Below are 21,006 nucleotides of genomic sequence, written 5' to 3' on the forward strand. Positions count from 1 at the left end.
TTCCACTCGCGCGAAATAGGGTGAATCGCCGAATGTCGATAAACCTAAATACCCGCGCGGGTAACCTACCGAGGGGTTGCACCACGCCGCAGGTCGGCTTAGGACACGAACCGCTTAAGCGGTTCGTTCCGTGCTACAGGGATAACCGAGCAGTGTTATCACCGACCTCGATGGTTCAGGTTATTTATCGGGTGTTTAAAACCCCCTACCAATCATTCCACAATTCAAGATGGCACTTTCAAAAGAGAGGGAAGGACGCAACAAAAGGGAAACATTTCACAAGCACATTTATTACACATATAACACAAACAAGCAAGGGCAGTCATGCAATATGTACAGCAAGAAATGAAAGAAGTTGCGACCGACTATACCATTAAATGTACAGGCACTTAAACAGGTTTGCTTCACAGACTGGTGCCACAAACACACATACAAAAGCCAAAAGAAAAGAAAACCTCCCTTCTGCGGCTGGTGAACCCTCTCTGGCACTCTCCTCGTCCGCATGCGCAGGTCCACCACAGACCGCCTGCGGCGCCTCCCGTCCGTGTCTCTGAGGCATCGCCCGGACTCGCCACCGGCCCGCGCCTTCACCGACAGGTCGCTCAACGCCAAGACGAGAGGGAGGGAGAGAGAACTCGACCTCGACGACAAAGAAAGAGAGAGATCCAGCACGACCCCGACAGAGAGGATGACGTCGACGACCCAGACAAAAAAAAGGACTTGACCTCGACCACCAAGAGAGCGCGAGCCCCGCATCCTGTCCACCTTATATAGCGCGGGGCTCCGCCCTTCGCTCCTCCCCGTTTTTCGGCTCCGCCTCCCTTCGAGAAGGTTCCCGAAAAGGGGCGTTCCCTGACCCCGACCGCCTCACGCCGTGCATCCACCAATCGGCGGCGAGCTGCCCTCCCCCTTTCCTTCACACCAAGCGCGGGGAAAACGGGCGGGAAAAAACCCCACTGGCCTCACAAGAGCTTTTGTTCTGCCAATCCTTCTCGGACGGTTTCTGACGCGGAAACCGTCTTACCGTGGTCCGCGGAGGATGGCGTTCGTGAGCGGGCGTAGTGGCGAAGATGGTGGTGATTGTTGTGGGGGTGGTGTGAGCGTGGTGGGCGTTGTGGCGTAGTTGGTGGCGGTTGTTGTTTGCGTGGAGGTTTGTTGCAATGGTGGCTCAAAATAACGATAGATAAAGAAAAACGGCTATCTCAAAGAGTCGCAGCCCGGTGAACACGAATAAACCCCTTTAAACAACGGTGGGGATCTATCTGCACATAAACTTAGCGTCATAACTGATCTAAGGACCCTTTATGGTGTATTGCGAATTTCCACAGCCGTAACAATACGCAAAGGTCGTATATGTGTATACAATCTGGTCAAAATTAGTCAAGCAATGTCAATGCCATCCAAAACATGTAAAGACCTATTAGGTGGCAGTTAGAAAATGTATAGATCAGATTTGTTATGTACATCCTATTATGTAAAAACACTTGATAGGTCAAATTTTCCAAGTACCATATTGCTGTTTCCATGCCAACTATTGTTTATTTGGTTTTCTCCAGTCCTGTGCAAAACACAAATTTTATTTGTCTGCCTGTATGTCTGTCTGTCTGTCTGTCCGTGTCTGTCTGTTAGCAGGATATCTCAAAAAATTGATGGATTCAGACGAAAATTGGTGAACAAGTTGGGTTTATGATGAGTAAGAAATTATTTGATTTTGGTGAAGATCCATATTGGGATCCGAGAATTTTTCAAGTGACTCTTCACCATTTAGTGATGTGGCTGAAAACAATATATTACACAATATGTCAAAAAAGTTATGGACAGATCCGGATGAGACTTGGTGGACAAGTTGGGTGTTTGGCAAAAGAACGAATCATTTCGATTTTGGTGAAGATCTGATAATTTTTGAATTTCTTTAAGTGATTCTTCACCATTGAGAGATGGGGCCAAAAACGATATATCGTATGAAATTTCAAAAAGGTATGGAAGAGTCATGACAAAACTTGGTGGATGAGTTGGTTAGATGACAAGACCAAGCCAATTCGATTTTGGTTCATGTTCGAATGCAGATCCGGCCTATTCGTGGGATCCAAAACGTAAATTGTTCAGCCTGGCGGAGGTATTAACTCTACTGTGTGCCATTCTCCTTCCATCCACCACCGAAGGTGGAAGGAGGTTATGTTTTTCACCCCTGTCTGTCTGTCTCTGTCTGTCTCTGTCTGTGAGCAGGATATCTCAAAAAAGTTATGGATGGATTTGAACGGAACTTGACTTGACGAACAGGTTGGATGTGTGATGAGGATGAATTGATTAGATTTTGGTGAAGATCCGGAGAGTATAATTTTTTTTTAATTACCCCATGCAAACCAAGTGAAAAGTGGGGTTAAACAAATTGTTTATGTCTGTCTGTCTGTCTTGCTGTCATCAGTTTATGATGGAGGAACAACTTATTTTAGTCGAATGTTAATTTCTGAACACGATTCGGAACATGAATGTGAAGAAAAGTGTTTTGTTTTACCATACATTGGCTCTGAATTTGTCCCGATCGCACATGCCTCTATCTATATTTTTCCTCTATCTGCCTGTCAAACAAAATTGAAAATCTTTCCAAACAGGAAACTTGCTGTTTTTTAAGGATGCCATAAAAGACACACATTACAAACACGAAGAACTGATTATATAGGGTGGTGTAATGAACGCTCAGTAAAACGCGGAATGAATTCATTTGTATACCTTTAAACCTCTTTAAACCTTTATTTAAATTGGCAGATACTTGAAGACTATAAAACAAATTGCTTTCATAATACCTCCAAGAACCATGCAATATATTGCTCCGGACTCGGGGCTCGAGGCTCGCCACAAGGGGAAGCACTCGGGTCCCTCTCAAACGCCCAGTCCTGAGGCTGCTGGGCACAGATAATGCTCTGTACCGGTGGGTTGCTGAGCAACTACAAACACCAATCCTGGCAGGGTTACACTACCTCACGTGATACCTTACCTGTGGACGGCCAAACCAAGGGGCTGGGGGGGGGGGTTCGTGCCCTCAGCGCACACCCGGATTACTGCCGAGCGATACAGTGAGTGTGTGCTGGCTAACAAGAGCAAATTCATGGAGTAGAACTTCCCAGCTGGACCAATGAAGGAAAATATGGAACGAGCTGGGTAAATTTATAACATGAGCAAATTATTTCATAGTGAGGAAAAGTATGTGGACAATAATTAATAGGGTTTTATTCAGCAATATGTACAGGGAAATCAAGGATTTGTGGGGTGTGGCAAAAGAAATGCAATTATTTACAACAGAGAAGAAACAGGACAGAGCCAAACCGATGTAAATAACTTACACATTCTTATCTTGTGTTAACATTACTGGCACCATCAGACACACACCCTTGAGGTAATTAGAGAGCAATAAAGAGGAGAGGCAGTTGAGGGGTTTTCGACCTCTTTAAATAACTGGCGTGGCCGACGGACCTACGTTTCCCGGTCGCTTTGGAGGGGGGAGGAGGGAAGAAAACTGGGGGTGTCTGGTGCATGAGTGGGAGGTTCAAATGTGATGCAGATGAGGTGCAGAAGAAGAAGAGTGAAAGAGTGCATATCTGTAATTGCTCTTTTCGTAATTTTTGTCTACAACAGAGGAGACGGTACGTGTGAGAGGATAGCTTAACGTAGCATGTGAATGAGTCTGTAAGTCTCATTTGTAATGAAGATTGGCTGCGGAGCGCAGTTGAAGCCGAGCGCTGATGACTTGGCGATTCCTCGGCAACAATTCAGTAAACGCTTGCTTGGTTCGGGCGAGGTGACTGACTGCAATGGCTCGGTGATTGGTGCTCTGTCTTTCCTGCTCTATCACTGTTTGTCTTTCTTGCTCTGTCGGTGACTGACTGTCACTTTTATAGAGCCTGGGTGAAGAATACTCAATTCCTCTTGTACATTTGAACCATTTAATACATACGCACATGAAGAATCAGAGGAGATCCAATAATATAAGCAAGCAACACGTTTTATCCTCTGATCCTAGTAGTACATGGAGTTTTGAGTTTCTTATATAGAATATATAATATTATATAATAAGCAAAGGTGGGGAGGGTAAGATCATGGGACCATGTCTGATCATTTTCGAGACAGATACTGCTGAGGCTGAAGTTTTGGGGGTGCGGGGAAAATGTTACTCATTGCCTTTTTTCGCAGTGGCCACTCATAGTTCAGCCTGAATTCAAAGGGCTGGGGAACAATTTACGATCTGAACTGATAAGAGTTCAAGCAGACGTCTGGACATTACCTAAATACACATTCCATTGAAGCTGGACTCCAGCTTCCAGCCAGACTTTCAGATGCCAATATAATTATTTATACATGAGAATCCCTTAACATTCATATGCTAAATAGAATAATAGATAATTCTATTTGACTGAATGAATATTAAAGTTTATTCAGAAGGCCCGTCTGTTTTGGGGAAGAGGCGTGTTTTACTTGGCAGACTGGTCACCTTCCAATACTGTAAAGAGATATAAGGCTGTGTAAAATGCAAATAGAGTATATCTATCTATATGTTGTTCGTCTTTCGGCTGCTCCCGTTAGGGGTCGCCACAGCGGATCATCCGATATGATCCGCATACTGATTTGGCACAGGTTTTACGCCGGATGCCCTTCCTGACGCAACCCTGGTCGCCTCTGACACCACAGGGATAAGGATTGGGTTTCGCCATGATTCCGGGCTGCCCTACACCCTCTCATAGCGCGGCCCAGTGTAGAGCTCCCGTCCTCAAGCGATCCTCCAACCCAAGCCTTCGAGTAGCCGGATTACAGGCGTACGCTACTTCGGCCGGTGGCATATATATATATATATATATATATATATATATATATATATATATATATATATATATATATATATATATATATATATATATATATATATATATATATATATATATATATATATATATATATATATATATATATATATATATATATATATATATATATATATATATATATATATATATATATATATATATATATATATATATATATATACACATACACACACATACACACACATACACACACATACACACACATACACACACACACACACACACACACACACACACACACACACACACACACACACACACACACACACACACACACACACACACACACACACACACACACACACACACACAGATATACAGTGGGACCCGCTTAATAGAATCACGGTTAATAGAATCACCCGTATTATAGAATCAAAATCGTTGAGACCGATTCCATTGTATCTAAATGTACACAATTTTTCCCGTTTATTAGAATCAAAAACCCGCTTAATAGAATCAGATGCTGGCCATCCACTTTGACAGTTCAGCGCCTACTGGCCGCACAGTTCCAACTTTTGCCACCAGGCGGCTGACGTCACGCTAAAAATAACGCTATGCCACTACAGTGATTTCGGTAGTCATTGTACAGATAGGCAGACGGCTGACAGCTGCAGTCTAAGCACTAGGCGTGTCGTCATTTCCACGATGGACAGAAAACGAAAGCGGACGGATCGTTCAAACATTGATAAAGCACAAATCCTGAGGGACTATGACGCTTTGCCCAGAATGAGCCAACGAGAAGCTGTAGACAAGTTGGAAATTAACCAGCCGATCCTATGCAAGATTCTGAAAGATCGAGAGGCCATTCTGAAAGGTAAAGTGGATTCGTCTTCTTCTCAGAAACGCAAGCGAAGCGGCAACGCACCCGATGTCGAATCAGCAATGGTGAAGTGGATTCAAACTTCTATAGAAAAGGAAGCACCGCTTTCTGGACCTCTGATGCGGGAGAAAGCGGCTCAGTTCGCGGAAAAGTTCAACAACAAGAAGTTCAGTGCGACAAACGACTGGATTGACCGGTTCAAGAAAAGACATGGAATCGTCCACAAGAAACTTCACGGAGAGGCAGCGGCGGCTGACGTAGGAGGGAAACAACAATGGCTGGACCACGTGTTTCCGGATCTCGTAGAAGGCTTCACGGCTGATGAGATCTGGAATGCTGACGAAACCGGGTTGTATTTTCGGGCCTTACCAGACGGAACGTTCCTCTTCAAGGGAGATCAGCACTGCGGTGGGAAAAAGCCAAAGGAAAGAATCACGGTGCTTTTTTGCTGCTCAATGACTCGTGCTAAGCGTCCTCCTTTCGGTATTGGTAAAAGCAAGAATCCACGGTGTTTCAAAGGCCTCAAAACAATTCCAGTTCGCTACAGAGCCAATTCCTCCGCATAGATGACAGGTTTCCTCTTCACTGAATGGCTCGATGAGTGGAATCGCGAGCTTCGGCGTCATGACTAGAAAGCGTTGCTTCTCATCGACAACTGTCCGGCACATCCCCAATCACTTCAACTGTCGAACATTACTGTGGCATTTCTCCCGCCGAACACAACCTCTGTTCTTCAACCGTTAGATCAGGGAATTATCCGTTCATTCAAAGCTCATTACCGCCGTGCCATGCTACAAAAAGTGCTCACCGAGATTGACAACGAGGATGGAGCAATGACAGCGAGTGACTTGGCGAAAAAGATAACGATCCTCGACGCTATGCTGTTTACGGACGCAGCATGGAATGATGTGAAGACTACCGGCATAGTGAACTGCTGGCGCAAAGGAGGAATTTTCATCGGAGCGGCAAGCAAAGGCGAAAGGGTCGAGAGCAATGACGACGACGAGTTAGCCAACCCTCTTCAAATGGATCCCGACCAATGGCAGGACTTCGTCAACATGGACGCCACTCTCCAAACCACAGACGATGATGTCACAGACGAAGCCATCGTTTCGGCAGTCCAACGCGAAATGGGAATTGCTACTGACGCAGACTATGACGCCGACACTAAAGTGGAGGAAGAGGAGGAAGAGGAGATCTCTGTCCCGACCATCAAGGAAATGATGTCTGCAGCTAAGACGATCAGGCTTGGTTTGCTATCACATGGGTTCAGTGACATGGCCTTCCTGCGCAAACCTGACAAGGAGGTCACCGCCATTGCCACAGACTCGTTAAAGCAGGCAACAATCGACAATTTTTTCATTACAGAGTAGGCTCATCGACAAACCTATGTTGTTTTGCTTTGAAAAGTACATATGTACTGTACGTGTAATTGTTTTATTTTCAGTAGTAAGTTACATTGTTTTGAGCAAGTGTGTCATATAAATCAAACTAAATGCTGAGTATTTGTCTCCGTATGTGTACTCGACATTTGATCCGCTTGATACTCCACAACTCTGGTGAACTCGGATATTAGAATCACCCGCTTATTAGAATCAAATTTGTCCGGCCCAAAGTGATTCTATTAAGCGGATCCCACTGTATATATATATATATATATATATATATATATATATATATACATATATATATATATATATATATATATATATATATATATATATATATAACCTGTGCCATATATATATATATATATATATATATATATATATATATATATATATATATATATATATATATATATATATATATATATATATATATATATAACCTGTGCCAAATCAGTATGCGGATCATAACGGATGATCCGCTGTGGCGACCCCTAATGGGAGCAGCCGAAAGATGAACAACAACATATATATATATAAATATATATATATATATATATGTATATATATACATATATATATATATATATATATATATATATATATATATATATATATATATATATATATATATGCAAGGACAACTGGATGAAATTTCTCAATGTGGCATGTAAACGATTGTAACCACACTGCATGTTTGTGCCTCTTAACAGCGTGGGTGTGCATGATTGATTGGCTGGAGATTGAATAGGCTTTGTGTCAAGTTCGAATTCTGATAAGTTTGCCACGAACTACTTCTGCTGGTTTTGTTGTACCTGGTTCAACTTTTTGTATTTGTCAAACAACAGCTTTGACCCTGCTCAACCAAACTCTCATATGTATGTATGTGTATATATATATATATATATATATATATATATATATATATATATATATATATATATATATATATATATATATATTCCTTTGATCAATGTATGCACTGGGTGAACACTACAGTCCAACATTATATGACAAAACGTCTGTTTTCAATGCCTTAAAGTTGAAATGGCAACGGGATGCACTTTTCTTTTTTTGTATACAATGTCAAAGTTAATGGAGAGGCTAGGACATAGTACGGATCAGGACATAACATCAAAGAACCAGTATAAAGAGAGGGGAGAAACTCACCAACAGTAAGGATGAGGTACAAAATAGTGAGACTTGGAGAAATAAGGGTTGTGGGGAAGAAAGAGTGCTTGGGGAGGACAAAAGGGGTGGAGAAGACAGATACTGAAGTAAACTCTCAGGAAGGACAAACTGAAAACATGGAAAAAGGTTGGCTTTGGGAGGGTTCATGAAAAGGTGGAAAAGTTCATGGGAGTGGTGGGGGGATGATCTGAGATAGTGGTGTGAAGAACTGTCTTGAGGCCCTGGAGGGAAGAATGTAATTGATGTGACTGAGGAAGTTTGTTCCACAGGTGGCAAAAGAGGAACACATGAGTGGAGGTGAGCAGCAAATCTAGATTTTGGGAGTTTCACCGGAAGGGGGTGACTGGTAGACCGCGTGTGTCTTGCAGATAACTGGGGGTCAGGGCAGAGGTTGCAAAACCAGAAGTGATGCAGAAGAAAACTGAGAGACCACCGAACTGTCGGCGATGCGAAGTGATTGACCCATCGAACCAGCCTCAGCGTGAGAGATTCAAATGATCTTGAAAGCCTTGGCTTCCACGGCATCAAGCTAAGCAATAAGTGAGGCAGGGTAGTCAGCCCAGAGGGGAGAGCAGTACTCCATCAAGCTGCAGATGAATGGTTTGTGGATGGATAGGAGCTCAAGTGTGCCAAGGAAGGAATTTGCACGACGGAGGATGTCCAGTCGACATCTGGCTTTGGAGGCCAACTTTGAAATGTGGCTTGCCCAAGAGAGATCATGGCTGTGTGAGATCCAACAGTTTGACTGACTGACAACCTCTTTGAGATGGTCGTTGTGAAAGTAAATGGGAGGGTTTGTGGAACAGTCCTGAGTGTGTGTGTGTGTGTGAGAGATTTCTCAGGATTGATTTGAAGCTGAATTTCATTTTGAGGTTTTGATGATTGTGCAAATTAATTCAAGGTAGTAGTAGTAGTAGTAGTAGTAGTTGTAGTACTAGTGCTCCAGACAGTTATCTTGAACAATCCTGCGCCACAGAGACAGCCGATCGATCTCCCAGGAGTGACCCAGAGATCCACCACATCCACGATGGTGTACCCCCACCTTCATCAAGTCAGGGCAACAACAGAGCTGGAGAGAAAGAGAGAGACAGACAGACAGACAGACACGACACAAGGGAAAGGGCCAGTCCATGGGGACCGATCAGCACTTTGACCATGACCGTGCTTCCCTGACGAACCCAAGCAGCAGGGAGAAATGGGGAAGATTTGGCCCCTGACTTGCATTGGGCGGTACAACCACCACTAAGAGGCATCCCTAGTAGTTGTGCTGCTAGTTTGTATATTCCATCCTAAAAGTATCCTCGTGATTCCGTTGATGAATCTGTACTTTTACTGATGTTTGTGTTTCCAATTAAACTAATCCGGTGAATTTGCTCATTATTTTGCAGAGCTGAGAAGACCGAGGTTCTATCTGAGGATGTATTGCAGGTAAGAGTGTGTGCGCTTGTCAAAATCACAGTAACCTGGTGCTCCTTTCCCCGGTAAAGCTATCGTGGAGTCGGAAAATGCTGAATGCTCTATCACGGATGAGCTGTACAAGTTTGTGCTGTTTCGTACTAAACCCCCAGTATTATTAACCAGCAGTCAAACCATTCTAAATCGTGCTGCTTGGTGCAGTGCCCAGGTAGTATTTGCTGCTTCCTCATTTTTACCCTTTAGGCACCTTCCCCTTCCCTGTTCCTGTAATATAATATGGAAATTGTGGATCAAAGCGACATGTACTGAAAACCTCTGTAATATGCAGGCATTAATGAGTATGAAAACGTGCGTCGCGTCAACATTTTGAACTTTATCACCTTCAAGCCTCAAGGACGTAACAAGGTTATCTCCAATGGAAATTCTTTGATTTTCAGACGAGAATAAATGGCAGGAGAAAATATATTTCATTTTATTTTCAAGACTTTTTTTGGTTGGCATTGTGGAACACAAGAAAAGCAAAACCAACATCGCTGAGCATTGACCAATGCGGACCCTTTGTGGAGTACATAGATTGCAATATGTCTGAGAATTAACAATTGATGTTAAGCTAGATCTTTTCCTTTTTGAGCATTTACTAAAAAAAGGGTTCTTCTAGTAAGTTAATTTATTTTCATCTGTGCCTGCGTGCGTGTGTTTGTGTGTGCACGCGCGCATGTTAACGACCTCATTCCAATGCAATCACCATAACATCAGATCGGCCTATCCATGTTCAAGTAAGATAACGTTTCTTTTAACTAAACATTGCATTGTGAGTTTAAATTATTTTTTTTAATATCGGTGACAGATATCCTCGGCATTAAAACCAATTCAGGTGCCTGACTTTTGGTGTGCCTCGACTCCTTATATCACCCTTGAGACACTAGGGACACAAGTGAAGTTTAAAAATTAAAAAATAAAAGCTTTTTAATGTATATATTTGTAAGGGCTGGCAGGTTGGCCTCGAGGTATGCACACTCACCTCTAAGCAATCTATCCGAGGTTTGAATCCTGATCCAGTTATAAACAATCAACCTGGTGGTTCATAGGCAAGGTGATTCATCGATGTGTATGCCGTCCCTCGGATGAACATTAAACTGGGAGTCCTGTCTGCTGGCATTAGTTGGTGGATGTTAAAGATCCCATGGCATCCTTCATGAAGAGTAGGTGAGCGATCGCCGGCACCCTGAACAAATTCCGCATTCCTGCCTTAACCTTAGATGAATATCAAGATCTGGCCAGCCGGTTCATGAAAGACTTGGGCCAAGCTTCCCCTGGCTCACCCCCCAATAATGTGGAAATAATTGTGGCTGTTAAAGAATAAGTAGAAGCATGTACACATTAATAATTATATACGATTGTGTTGTGTAATAATGAAAATTTTATTTTCTCATTGGGGCACTGACAATCACCAGAGAGAGAGAGCCCACCATCATTGATTGGCAAGTTATGTAACCATGTAATCTAAAGTGTTCTCACACCCATCGTGGATTATGTGATCAACCACACCAGGGTGGCAGTTAGGGTGAGAGGGGAAGGGGGCTGTGAAAAACGTGCTAATTACAGTTGCATCTTGGGATTGCCATGCAGGGGAGACGCAAACACTTTACACCACTTGAGAGCGTGTATCAATATGAGTGCGTTTGTAACACTCATGTTCCTCAACTGAACAGACATTGAACAATTCAAATGCAATAATGTACACACATGCTGATGCAACAGTAACATTATGATTGGTATTGTACTTGTAGCAGCAGTGTGTGTGGAAAGGGAGGGTGTGCATGGTGAGAATGCAGTTGCAGTCAGTATGTGGTCATCACTCCAGCAGTAGCGGTTAATCAGGTCTGGTTTGTAGCCTGTGTTGAGCAGACTGTGCATTAGGGTGTTCCAAAAAAAGAAAGTTTGATTTTTGCTGCTCCCTGATTTTGCCTTTTATTTGTTCCAATACCCCATAAGAACTTATAGGTCAAAAATGAACAAAATTCCATGATATTTAGGGGTTCCTCAAGTTGGCACAATTTTAGTTCATATTTACAAAATACACGTAATTTGCACAATGTAATATACTATTCCAATGAAAATATCAAACAACCATATTAATTGTGAAGTGTACTGCGTTGTGCACATTCGACGACAAGTTGTCAGTTACAGTTTGGCAAATTTCAACAACATTGTGCCAACTTGAGGAACCCCTAAACAGCCTCCAATCTGCTTCATATTTGGTGTGTATGTTTCTACTGTCAAATGGAACAAAGGCACACCCAGGGAGCATGAATATTCATACTTTTATTTTTTACTCCCTATTATGAAGCACCCAACTGTGCATGTGTGCAGCATGAGGTTAAATCCGCCATTCACCGGTTCTGTGATTCTGCTGCTGTAAGGAGTTCAATCATGGGACCAAACGTCTTACTGAGCCTCGTATATCGTCGGTGTGCACTTCCTCAGACGATGGCCAAACAAAAGGCATGCTTGTTAATTAATTATGTCACACTTTCTTTTTCGATCTGCTGGGAAACTGGAACCCGACTTTACTTTATATATTAAATTTTTAAACATTTGTTTTAAAAAAAAAGGAAAGATGAGTTAACTTGAAAGATTTCGTTATTGCTGGCAGGATACCTGTCTCTGACGGATTCGTAGATGTCTCGCCTCAAATGAGCAATTTTTTTTTTGGAGTATGTATTGCTAGAAACTGGAATTCAATGTGGATTGATGGTGTGGACCGTGACATGTGGTACATGTTTACCTTGGAGACAATAGAGGTGTGCTTAGAAGAATAACTATCGTAAGTGATTTTATATATATATATATATATATATATATATATATATATATATATATATATATATATATATATATATATATATATATATATATATATATATATCCTGGTGTGTTGGCGCAGTGGTTAGGGCAGTAGCTTGGGAACCAAAAGGTCCTGAGTTCAAGCCCCGTTGGGCCACTGAATTAATACACCAGGGGGTTGACTCAGCCTGTCATCCTTCCGAGGTCGGCGAAATGAGTACCAGTGTGCTGGGCCGGTGTATACCCTGGTTAAAATAGGTGTACCATATCCCTGTGTCGTAAGAGGCGACTAGGGTTGCGTCAGGAAGGGCATCCGGCGTAAAACATGTGCCAAATCACTATGCGGATCATACGGATGATCCACTGTGGCGACCCCTAACGGGAGCAGCCGAAAGAAGAAGAAGATATATATATATATATATATATATATATATATATATATATATATATATATATATATGTATACATATATATATATACAGATGTTTGGTACTACAGAATTTTAATATGGATACAAACAAACACAACATAATAGTGACCATAATAGGAATGGTCACTATTATGTCATGTTTGTTTGTATCCATATATATATATATATATATATATATATATATATATATATATATATATATATATATATATATATATATATATATGTTGTTCATCTTTCGGCTGCTCCCGTTAGGGGTCGCCACAGCGGATCATCCGTTATGATCCGCATACTGATTTGGCACAGGTTTTACGCCGGATGCCCTTCCTGACGCAACCCTGGTCGCCTCTTACGACACAGGGATCAGGATTTGGGTTTCGCCATGATTCCGGGCTGCTCTACACCCTGCCCAGTGCAGAGCCCCCGTCCTCAAGCGATCCTCCAACCCAAGCCTCCGAGTAGCCGGATTACAGGCGCACGCCACTACGCCCGGTATATATATATATATATATATATATATATATATATATATATATATATATATACATATATATATATATATATATATACATACATATATATATATATATATATATATATATATATATATATATATATATATATATATATATATATATATATATATATATATATATATATATATATATATATATATATATATATATATATATATATATATATATATATATATATATATATATATATAGTATGTCATACATAGCACAATACTTGCGAATCTAAATAAACAATCCAGTGCATTCAGAAAGTATTTACACTCCTCGACTTTATCACATTTTGTTGTGTTGAGGCCTGAATTTAAAATGCATTAAATATCAATTATTTTGTCACCGATCTACACAAAATATCCCATAATGACAAAGTGAAAATATTTTTTCAGAAATTTTACCAAATTTATTGAAAATTAAACGCAGAAATATCTAATTTACATAATTATTCAGCCCCCTGAGTCAATATTCTGGAGAGGCACCCTGCCCTGCCCTTTGACACCGTGCCCTGCTCACCAAATTCTCTTCCTATGGTATCCAAGGCCATCTCCACTCATGGCTCGCAGACATCCTCTCCTGTCACAGTCAAAGTGTCTAAATGGAGTTCTCTCATCCCCTCTTCCTGTCCAGGCTGGAGTTCCTCAAGGCAGCGTTGTGGGCCCTGTTATTTTTCTGGTTTTCATCAACGATCTCTCTGACTCTGGAAAAATCCTCTTTAGAATTTATCTCTTTGCTGATGAATCCACCCTCTTCCCTACTATCTGTCATCATTCAGACCGGCAAGCGGCAGCTTCTTTGCTCACTGCAGATCTGGGTAAAATCACAAACTGGTCCAACGTGTGGAACATGTCTTTCAATCCTGACAAAACTCACACTCTCACGATGTCTCTCCGAAAGGACCGTTTGGAAACCCCCCCCCCCATTCTCTTTCTCAACAATCCTCTGGAAGAAGTCCTTTCATTCAAGCTTCCGGGTCTTACTATCTGCCATGATCTTTCCTGGGAAAGCCACATTTCCAACCTGGCCTCCAAAGCCAGTCGCCGACTGGGAATCCTCCGTCGTGCAAAGTCCTTCCTCGGCCCACCTGAGCTCCTGACCACATACAAAGCTTTCATCCACAGCCTGATGGAGTACTGCTCTCCCCTCTGGGCTGGTGCTCCTGCCTCTCATCTTTTCCAGCTTCACTCTGTGAAAACCAAGGCATTTAGGATCATTGGTATCTCCTGTGATGAGGCAGTCTCTGGGCCTCTCACTCTCTCTCACCGCAGGCAGGTTGGTGGTCTTTCTGTCTTCTACCGTCTCCTCTCCGGTCTCGCCCCCCCCTGCTGTGTCTGCGATTTGTCCCCACCATATTTCCGCAGGGCGCTCAAGGTCCACCAACAACCCGCTTCTGGTAAAACTACCAAAATCAAGAATCACTACTTGCCTTCACTCTTTCATTCCTCTTTTTTTTCCCCACCTTTGGAATAAACTCCCCCACTCTCTTCAGTCCCATTCTTCCCTCCAGGCCTTCAAAATAGCAGTCCACCACCACCTCTTATCGTCCCCCATCCAAATCCTCGAGGACAGGATAAGCAGTCTGCCAGGTCAAGCAATGAAAGCATTAAATCATATTGCTTAATGAAGCTGGTTAATTTTGGCACATTCCTAAATATTTTGTTCACTCAATACAATTCTCTAAACGGTAGAAAAAGATAAATTTAATGCTTTGTAAATGTCACATTTTCTTGTGTCTATATGGATAAGGAGGGACCATCCATCGCCTTGCTTGCTTAAAGTAAAGAGGTACAGTATATCGGCTTAGTTATCAGATTCGTTATTTCTTTAAATTATCAGATTTCGACACCGATTTTGTCTTCACGATATCCAATTCTCAAAGCCAAAATCATATTTCGATGATATACTTTAATTAGTCTGTGGGAGTACATCGTGGAAAATTGCATCATATAATGGATGAAATCGCTCCAAGCTCCTAATTTGAAAACTATAACACTTTCAAAAGCGATGTACCCAGTGATTCGGAGCTATGATGAACAGGCATTTGATAATATGAGTGAGGAAAGTGGGGAAAAAAACAAACACGCTATCGTTCAGAAATTGTTGCAGACTGTTCCATGTCGAGACGTGGTTTTGAGCAGGCCATAAAATATGGCGGCTTCAGATACCACAGAGGTAACCCAGGATACGCCTTGAGACCCCAGAGAGAGAGCAAGGTGGCCGAGGATAGCGCCTGATGAAGGATATAATAAAATAAGACCGTTAATTATCGTAAAAAGGGGTGTTTTAATGAACCCAAACACCCAATTTTCAGTCATGCACTTCTTTGGAGTTTTCTTAGTATTTCGGGTTGTGGGTAGATGGAAGGATTTAATTGGGAATTTAGCATTTTGTAGAGTTATTTGGTCCCTGGACGAGTAAAAAGCACTTGATGTAACTAAGTTAGGGAATCTGTGAGCTTGGGCACACGAGGGGTGGTGCGGTGTTGATTTACTTCGGTAGTAAGAATAAGTTCCCCAGTATGTGGGTGCCCTCTATGATTTTTCTCCATGTTTTTTTATATTTCAAGATAGGCAATAAGAGGGGGGTGGGGGGGGGTGAATGCATCCCTGAAATGACAACAAAGGGGCAGGAAGCCTCGCCTTCCCAGGTTTGGTGCATGCAGGCCACTCCCCGGAGGCGGAGGATATAGAGTGCAGAGGGGAGAGAGCGTGGAGGAGAGGTTGGCACATTTCAAGGGGCTTCGGACTACTGCATAGGATGGAAGATCGGTCGCACGTGTGGTTTGTGAGGGGCTAAAACTACTGCATATGATGGGAGATCGGTCGCACGTGTGGTTGGTGAGAGGTTTCTGACCGGATAGAAAGAGAGATTGGTGTGATCAAGGTCGAGGGCAGGCAGGCTTACACACGTATGGATTGTGAAAGGCTTACGTCTGGATAGAACGGGAGATCGGCAGAGCAGGAATGCACGTGGCTCTGAGCCAACTCTGAGCCACTGAGCCAAGCTCTGAGCCACGTGGGGGGGGGGGGGTAACTTAGGCCGGCCACCCCCGCGACAGTGTGCATGCAAAGTTTGACTGTCAGGTTTCATGGTTTTGGAGTTAAGGAGGAGACACACTGACACACATGCACACACTGACGTTTATTAGTATAGATTACTCGCAGAGTACCCACTCTATGGGCGATGTTGCAAACGTACAACACGTTCTTCTGACACATCACTTTATTTGGGCCGTGTATAGGCAACAGATCGCCGCCTCGATCACGTTCAAAAATAACAAAGAACAAGAAAAAGCACAATCAGAGATTGCAGGCTCTCGCCAGGACTTGTTTTGTGTAGTTTTGTGTGGTGTATATTGTGTGGCGTTTGTGCACTGGCGTGTTATGTAATTAATAAGAGACATAACTAGAGCTGCCACTTTTTAACTGCTGGCAGTGATGACCAGGTACCTAGACGTTCCAGAATTGATGAAAACCTGCTTTGATCGGACACCTGACCCTGACCCATGGCGTTGCTTTTATTATTATTCTTCAATTGAATTCATAATGGGATTAAAATAAATTCAATTCAAATCAAATGGAAAACCAAATTGGAACAGTCCTGCATTGGAGTAATCAGAAGGAACCAGAACAAGCAAAAAGTAAAGATGAAGTCATCAGGAGGAACCTGGATAGGATTCACATTTCATCTGCTACTCCTCAACCCTCAAACCCATCTAAGCACAACCACGTGAGCCTTATTCAAAAAAACAAATAGAACCCATATCGAAAAATTTAATAATTTTGGCTGCCAGACCATGTGTCCCATAAAGTTGAAATTTAAAATATTCCCCATCACGGCTCGATCATAAATGTGAAGTTTCACGTTGATTAAGTGGTTCCACAGAAAACATTATTTAATATTGTTCTTCAATCCAATATGGCTGCCAAACCATGTGACCTATGACATAATTTGTGTGAACCTTTTGTTGCTCATGGATAGACGTCATACATGTAAAGCTTCGCCTCTCTGTTCAGCCACTTCAGAGAAGAAGATTTTTGAAGGTTTTTAACAAAATTTAATTTTAAAAACAATATGGCTGCCAAATCATCAATTTTTTTTCATCAGATGATCAAATTTTTCATCAAATCACCAAATCATCAGATGACCGATGACGTCATAATTTTTTTTTTTGTGGAGCATTTTATCCCGAGATGACCCTCAAAAGTTTTCATTCTGATCAGATGTAGCATTCTACATACTAGAAGCAACTGCTCCCTGCGGGAGCCGTCAAAGGGGTCATGTTAATGCCTACTTTACTCCAAGGGGCCCCAGGATTAGACACCCAAAAATGGTTGCAGCCGGTTCAGCCTTTTTTGCGGTACCTGGGAACAGACGGATGGTGAATTAGAGTAAGATGCAATTATAACTCGTAATGAAGGCACCTATGACATCATAAAGAAAATCCCACTTATTCTTCATGAGGTGTACTTGCCAATTTCCAAGTTTCAATGTTTTCCTTGGTGCGTTTTTTCCAACATGGATGCCACACCATGTGACTTAAATCGTCATAATTATCAATAAAACATTCTACTTGTGTAGTCGCTCCTGTTGTGAAAATTTTGTCTCTGACAAGCAGTTGTGGAGAAAAACACTAAAGTTCTGTGCGGACAAACGGACCCAAGTGCAATACCCTCTCCTTCGATGAGGGTAATAACCTGGGTTACATTCATGAAGCAAAAAACATGCATGCTGCTTATGTGCATATATAAATGCATCGTGGTTTATAATTCGGTAATTACAACTGCACCATCATTCCCCTACCACCTCCCTCACCCCCCCCCTAGAAAATGTGAATATGGTCAAAATTTTGTTTGTTTTTTTGCTCCCATTCGGAGCCGTCGCTTCTGTTTTGGCAACAAGACCTCTTCCACATCCGGCATTTAAAAACTGATTCCATTTACATTTGCTTGTCTCTTGTGCATGGAGCACCACTCAGAACTTCTCATGGCTTGAGAGCATGGAATTTAACACAAAATGAAAATGTCAGACCAAACATGATGACTACGGATTTTGAAGATGGGAAATCGAGCCATAAGGGAGGATGGAGATTCATCAATATCCACGTGAGGCGTAGTAGCAAGATGGAGGCTTGAAGCACACTTCCTTCCCATTTGGGTTAATGGACAGACAGTGATGAGCACCGTTTCCAAGCAATGGAGTTTCATTGTTTTTATTGCATGACTAAAAGTGTCTCTTCAGGTTCAGGAAACTATCAACACCTCGTAGGTGCTCCCTTTTCCAATATTAATTAAAATCCCAGTGTGAAGGCCTCGAACGGTCGTCCTGGCTGTGACGAGCCGGTGGAAATGCATCATCAGCACGTCTTTACGACCGTATTCGGCTCATTAGATTGATCTGCGCACAGGGCGAGGACGTCACCTCCACCGTCACGCGATCGTACTCATCCTCGTTTTCCATTCCACTCAAATTTTGTGTGGATTGTTTGCAATCCCGTCATGTTTCTGTTTGAAAAACATGAATCGTAATGAACACAACAGTACAGTCAAAAGAAGTGACTGTCCTTCCACAACTAACATCACTCCGGGCTCTGTGTTTTTTCAACTTGGCAAGCATTTGCATCTTGCTGATTGAATTGGAACTGATCTTTTTTTTCTCTTTTTATCGTATCTTTCTCCTGCGCTGGTTGTTTGTTTCGTGGAGAGACGGCCAATTTGATGGACTCTCCTGCAGAGGATGAAGCTGTTAAACTATGACTGTACCATTAATCATCTTGCAGATGCTGTAGAGGTCAAAGAGGAGGGCCTGTCCCTACAGGTTTTGAATTTCAATTCAATTTATTGAAAACAAGAAGTAAAAAAAACAAAACCAAATTGCAAACTGCTGATGTTCTCTTCGAGGTAGGTGATGTTCAAAGGAAATGCCACCTACCTCTTCCCCAACCATCGTTTTGTTCTTCAAGGGGGTATTAAACCCGTTTACCTTCTTACCTGTGTTTTTCACGAAAATACCACACCATGTTTTAAAAAGATTTTCCTGCTTGTACTGTTCTCTGCAGTAATGAAAGGCCAAACTCATTTCATTGTTCCTTGTCTCCTTCTTTGTGAAAAGTTTCGTTTTTTGGGGTTCCGTTTCTTGTTCTGCTTCCTTATCGCTCTGTTCTTCTGGCAGCTTCAACACCCGGCGAACGATCGAGACAAATGTGCATCGGACATAGGCCATCAAAACATGTTTTGTCAATGTAAATGAGGTTGGGCTGGTTTCTTGCTCCATTCATATTCATTTTTAACTGTTGCAGATTTTGTTTTGAAACAACTTCCTCTTAAACTTAACTTTCATTTATTAAATAGCAATATCACAATGCTGTTGTAAAACTGCAAGTTCTTGCATGAAGTTCTGCTTGTCCACCACCCACTGAGAGACCCATTGCAATATAAATTTGGAGTTTTCAACTTTGAGAATGACCCAACTTTAACCTGCTATTTATATTGCACATTTGACCAAATTGAAATGGACAAAAACCAATCGCCTTTAGGAGTTCCTTGGAAAGATGCCACTGATCAGAGGGAGAGCAAAATCTCTTGGTATTGTGCTCACAATCGTAAATCCGAAATGGAACTTGGCCAGAAATGTAACGGGAAGGACTTAAGTGGTGGACAACAAGGATTGAAAACTGTTGGCATAGAAAAGGCCCTGGAAGAGGCAGAGGTCGACCAAAGATCAGACAGAGAGATGGAGCTGAAATGCTTATTGGAGTACGATGGCCTCAACTTGCATTGAATGGAACAAGATGGACGATTTTGAGGGAGGTCTTCATTTGGCAGTGGAACTGAGTAGGTCATTTAAGTCAAGTCGTCGCATATTTACATTTTAAAATAAAACAACGTGAGAATCATCTGAATCAAGATTGGGCTTTTTAAAATCAAGATTAGGCATGGGGATTGGAGCTGTCCTTGCCCGAGGACAAACATATGCCATCGCATTTTCCACATTTCCTATCACATAAGAAGTGCTTGGAAATCCCCATTGCATATTCTTCCAATCTTAATTGGAGATCAGGATACAAGTGCAATGGGAACATTGCACTTGCATCAAAATCCCGAACTCCGGTTCGGCATTGCGTCATGTGGGACACTGATTCACTGATTCGGAAACTCGTCGGGGAGGAGGTGGATGAGGGGTGGGACTCTGCAATGGAACCTCGTCGGGGGGGGGAAGACTCTGGTTCAGCACCTCGTCGGGGGAGGGGGCTGGTTTGGCACCTCGTCGGAGGGTGGGGGGACTAGTTCATTGTCGAGTGCTGACTGGTTCAGCACCGCTTCTTTGCGATTTGTTAAGAATGTTTTGCTCCATTGATGTGTCTCTTACCGAAACCAATCCTCGACGGTAACATGCATTTTCATTTATCGTTTCTTTCAGTGATGTACTCTTATACAATTAACAGACAAGCATGCTAACAGCCAACTGTGACACACCTCGAAGACAAGATACATTCATTATACAGTTTGAA

At 42.3% G+C, this 21,006-nt stretch overlaps 1 protein-coding gene across 7 annotated transcripts in view; it reads left to right on the forward strand.

The window, feature by feature from the left end:
• The window catches only part of LOC147022459 (rho GTPase-activating protein 44-like), a 151,578-nt gene that overhangs the window by 27,208 nt on the left and 103,364 nt on the right, over positions 1 to 21,006 (forward strand). For 6 of the 7 annotated variants that reach the window (XM_085893364.1, XM_085893359.1, XM_085893365.1 and 3 more), the window contains exon 2: positions 9,665 to 9,704. The exons of the other annotated variant lie outside the window; for it this stretch is intronic. In XM_085893364.1, the coding sequence (XP_085749490.1) occupies positions 9,665 to 9,704 (40 nt within the window). The remainder of the gene's footprint in view (positions 1 to 9,664; positions 9,705 to 21,006) is intronic. 7 annotated transcript variants of the gene reach the window in all.

The sequence above is a fragment of the Eptatretus burgeri genome, chromosome 8 (genome assembly GCF_056783735.1).
Source record: "Eptatretus burgeri isolate ZD-2024b chromosome 8, Ebu_testis_v1, whole genome shotgun sequence".
NCBI classification, from domain to species: Eukaryota; Metazoa; Chordata; class Myxini; order Myxiniformes; family Myxinidae; genus Eptatretus; species Eptatretus burgeri.